The following is a 1,228-nucleotide window of genomic DNA, read 5'->3' as shown; positions in this document are numbered from 1 at the left end:
TCTGCAGTGTGGAAGCACTTCGGACACGTTGGATCCGTATCTGGACATTACTCTAGATATCCACGCAGCTCACAGCGTGAAGCAGGCCTTGACACAGTTTGTGGAGCCCGAGGAACTCAGAGGGGAAAACGCCTATCACTGCGGTGTTTGTCTCCAGAAGCGGCCTGCCTCCAAGCCCTTGTCTGTACACACTTCCTCCAAGGTGCTTATCTTGCTGTTGAAACGTTTCTCGCACTTGACGGGGGAGAAGACTGCCAAGCGCGTGCAGTACTCAGAGTGGCTCGACATGCAGCCGTATATGTCTGACCAGAACAGGGGACCACTCTGGTACAGCCTCTACGCTGTGCTCGTCCATGCTGGCTCAACCTCCCGCAGTGGACATTACTTGGCTTACGTCAAAGCTGGGGATGGCCACTGGTACCAGATGAACGATGACAGAGTAACTGCCTGTGACAGATCTGCTGCCCTGTCTCAAGAGGCCTATGTCCTCTTTTACGTCCAGAGGTCTAACCTGGGAACAGACAGAAGCAGCGGGTCTGCTGCCGGGGAAGAGGAAAGTGTTGCGGCCGAGGACAAGGACTTGATTAACAAAGCGAGAGCTCTGCAGACACATTGTCACAGAGCATATGGCAAGGCAGAGGAGCAGGCCCAGGAGAGCACGTTAGAGGAGTGGAAATCCTTGCAAGAGCAAATCCAAGCAAAGAAGCCTCCGTTGAACCTCAGGAAAGTTGAAGGGAACCTTCCGGACAATGCAGTCGTCATTCACCCATCGAAACACAGAGGGGCGCTCGTGAAGACACATCCTGGACAAGACAATTTCTGTCCCAACACATCGGCCAGAAGCGTTTCACCTCTAGAGCGCACCGGCATGAACCACGCACCATGTGTTGGAGAAGGAGCCAGAGCCCCCAAGAGGAAGAACAAGAACAAGAACAAGAACAACCAACAGCACAGGAGACCTGCGCTTGTGATTTGGTGACTGCACATCCATCTCCAGCCGTGTGCCGCTGAGTGACACTCCGTGGGTGGCGGGAAATGGGTGAAAATGTCACTGAGGGCATCCTGTTTCTTGCTTCCCTTTCACCTGGAAAGAAAGACACGCAATAAAACCACATAGGCTTTGTTGTAGACCAACTTGGATTCCCTGGCAAAGTGAGTGACGTGGGGCCGGGCGCATGGACAGAGGAAGTTGTGGAAAACGCTATGTATATGGATTTCAAGGACAAGA

At 53.2% G+C, this 1,228-nt stretch overlaps 1 protein-coding gene across 1 annotated transcript; it reads left to right on the top strand.

The window, feature by feature from the left end:
* Positions 1–16: 16 nt before the first annotated feature.
* On the top strand, positions 17–979 carry LOC101577451 (ubiquitin carboxyl-terminal hydrolase 17-like protein 13; the record flags this gene model as incomplete). The annotated part of the gene is made up of 1 exon (XM_004648859.1): positions 17–979. A coding segment is annotated over one exon (963 nt), but the record flags the coding sequence as incomplete, so codon positions are not given.
* Positions 980–1,228: the final 249 nt, after the last annotated feature.

This window comes from Octodon degus, unplaced genomic scaffold (assembly GCF_000260255.1).
Source record: "Octodon degus isolate 3935 unplaced genomic scaffold, OctDeg1.0 scaffold06524, whole genome shotgun sequence".
Taxonomy (NCBI): Eukaryota; Metazoa; Chordata; class Mammalia; order Rodentia; family Octodontidae; genus Octodon; species Octodon degus.
The sequence above is the reverse complement of the archived record's forward strand: the minus strand, read 5'-3'. Positions and strand labels throughout refer to the sequence as shown.